Source organism: Saccostrea echinata, unplaced genomic scaffold (genome assembly GCF_033153115.1).
Source record: "Saccostrea echinata isolate AGI-Se365-2 ecotype Australia unplaced genomic scaffold, CSIRO_AGI_Sech_v1 ptg000022l, whole genome shotgun sequence".
NCBI lineage: Eukaryota > Metazoa > Mollusca > Bivalvia > Ostreida > Ostreidae > Saccostrea > Saccostrea echinata.
Window position 1 is genome coordinate 2,792,348 of NW_026889771.1, and position 2,526 is coordinate 2,794,873.

The 2,526-nt window shown below is 42.6% G+C and overlaps 1 protein-coding gene across 1 annotated transcript; it reads right to left on the reverse strand.

The window, feature by feature from the left end:
- Positions 1-510: 510 nt before the first annotated feature.
- On the reverse strand, positions 511-2,100 carry LOC133190634 (uncharacterized). The gene is made up of 3 exons (XM_061326324.1): positions 1,884-2,100; positions 1,416-1,736; positions 511-1,313 (listed from the first exon to the last, which is right to left on the reverse strand). The coding sequence occupies exons 1-3, from the start codon at positions 2,098-2,100 to the stop codon at positions 511-513; spliced, it is 1,341 nt and encodes a 446-aa protein (XP_061182308.1).
- Between the last annotated feature and the right edge of the window lie 426 nt (positions 2,101-2,526).

A 2,526-nucleotide genomic window follows, 5' to 3' on the forward strand; every position in this document is an offset into this window, starting at 1 on the left:
GTGTATATTGGCTCAGGTTTCGTCTCAGGAAGCCCAAGGTTCTTGTAGGGTCCATTGTAGGTCTTGGGAGATGTTAACACCAAGATACTTCCCATTCCCCACCACTTCCAGCTGATGTCCATGCAAAGTGTATGATATTTGCAGTGGCTGTCGTTTGTTGAAGATCCTAATAAGCGTGCACTTTTCGGGGTGGAAACACATCTGCCACATTTTTCTCATCCTTCTAAGGCAGTGAGATATTCCTGTAACTTGACTGCATCGTATTTCGGATTTGACGATAGACGAGGCAACCGTCTGCAAACAGTCTGGCGTCTGAATTGGTGCACTCCGGTAAGTCATTAATGTAGAACAGGAATAGGAGCGGTCCCAGGACAGTTCCTTGTAGTACTCCCGACAGGACATCTAGAAGTGAAGATGCATGTCCATCCAGAACCACTGATTGGGTTCTACAACTTAGGAAGTCCTTAATCCAACCCAGGGTGGTAACTGACACTCCGCTGTGCTCCAACTTCAGTAGAAGACGTTGGTGAGGGACTTTATCAAAAGCCTTTGAAAAGTCCAATAGTATAATGTCTGTCTGGTGCCCCTGGTCGAATTCCTGGCTATATGGTCCAGCGTTATGACAAGTTGTGTCTCACATGATCGGCGGGCACGAAAGTCATGTTGTTCATCACAGAGGATGTTGTTCCGATGAAGTGGTCCTAAACTGTGCTGTGTACAACATGTTCCAGGAGCTTGCAGGCTATTGATGTAAGGGAGACAGACCTGTATTTTGATGGTTGATGTTTCTCCCCTTTCTTGTATATAGGAATATATATTGAATGGGCGCAGTCCCTTTAGTAATTTCAATTTTCCCATCTCATGAATGGTTATTTTGTCCATAGTAGGGAAAGAGCTTGGTCCTAGATCAGGTAGAGTACTTAGATCTTCCCGGGTATATACAGACTGAAACTGCTCATTAAAAACTTTGCTGGCAGTGTCGCTGTGGAGGAATCCGTCATTGGACTTCGAAGTCTCTATTTGGGATGAATCCTGCTTCCTGTCTTTTATAAATGTCCAAAAACGTTTCGGATTGGTACGCAGGTCATCGCTGAAAACATCTTCCAAGTAAGCTCTGTGTGCTCCCCTGGATTCCCTATGTAATTGCCCTTTGAGTGCCTTATATCGCTTCACAACTTTTGGGTCCTTGCTGCGCTTAGCACGTTTATAGGCTTTCTGTTTCCTGTTGCTAAGGAGTCTCAGCACAGAGGTAATCCATGGGTGGATATGTTTAGCCAGTGTGCGACGAGATGGTACATGATGTTTTACGGCTCCTAATATGAGATATTTAATATATCCTCACATGCTGTTTACATCTTCAAAGTTGGTATGCTTGAAGGTATCTACAAAAATTATTAGGTCGTCGTCTCTGATGCCGTTGATATTGGCTTTCTTCCACAAATATATAGTTCTCCTCTTTAGTCTCGGTCGAGTTATGTGTATCGTAAAATCTATGAGTACTACATCATGAGCGCTGTTTCCGAGTGGTGGGTTAGTCTTGCATCGACTAAGTTGTCCAGGATGAGATGTTAGAAGTAGATCCAAGATTTTCTCTCCTCTAGTCGGGATATCAACTACTTGCTGCAGGTTTAGGTTGTCAGTCATCTGCATGAAAGCGTTGTTTATCTCTCTTGATGTTTGTGAACCATTGATGGCATAGTTATCCCGGTTGATATCTGATAAAATGAAATCATCTCCTAGAATGAAAATGTTGTTCTTATGTCGAGAACGCAGATCACTTATATCATATATAGTTTTATCTGTTGTCTGCTGATCTTACCTATTTGATGGACGGTAAAGGCATGACAATATCACTTTCTTTCGGGGGCTTATGTTGATGCTACTCGCTATGAGTTCCGAGTCCTTGGTATATATGTGAAGGTGATTCAGACCGAATTCAGTTGTAGCTGCTATAAGAACACCACCATGTGCATCCCCATCGCGGTCCCTACGTATCACATCATATCCAAGTTCAGGATGGAATATTTCGGATGTACATATCATATCACTCAGCCAGGTCTCGATCCCAAGGATAACATCGGGCTTTGTTGATTCAGTCATGACTTGGAGATCATTGCGTTTATTTTTAATATTCTGAAAGTTGGTAACGAGAATTCGAAAATTCTGCCGCTCCTTTCCTCGTTGCTGTTGTTTTGGCTGCTTAATGATGGTTGGTGGGTAATGACGATGTCATAAAATCCCCAATGCTGGTATCTGATAAACTGCTATAGATTGGGTCTACATTAATAGTATCTCGTGATGACAAGACTGAAAAGGTATTACTATCACCAGAGTCAATTAAGTCGAACAATACAGTTGAGTGATTTGGGGCATTGCAAACTACACAGTACCATGAGACAGACTTGTTGGATAGAAATAAATATTCCTCAGAGACCACCCACGTACATGATGCATGGTACCAATAACTGCATTTATTACATGCAATGGCTCTTTGTCCCCAGTCACATGGGACAACTATAACTTGAG

What these genes read in the sequence shown, in the direction of transcription:
- LOC133190634 (XM_061326324.1), bottom strand. Translation starts at nt 2,100, where the DNA reads ATGACTGAATCAACAAAGCCCGATGTTATCCTTGGGATCGAGACCTGG. An exon ending in GGACTCGGAACTCATAGCGA is followed by an intron (nt 1,737 to 1,883) that starts GTAGCATCAACA and finishes TTTTCATTCTAG; the next exon opens with GAGATGATTTCATTTTATCA. An exon ending in GAAGAAAGCCAATATCAACG is followed by an intron (nt 1,314 to 1,415) that starts GCATCAGAGACG and finishes ATCTCATATTAG; the next exon opens with GAGCCGTAAAACATCATGTA.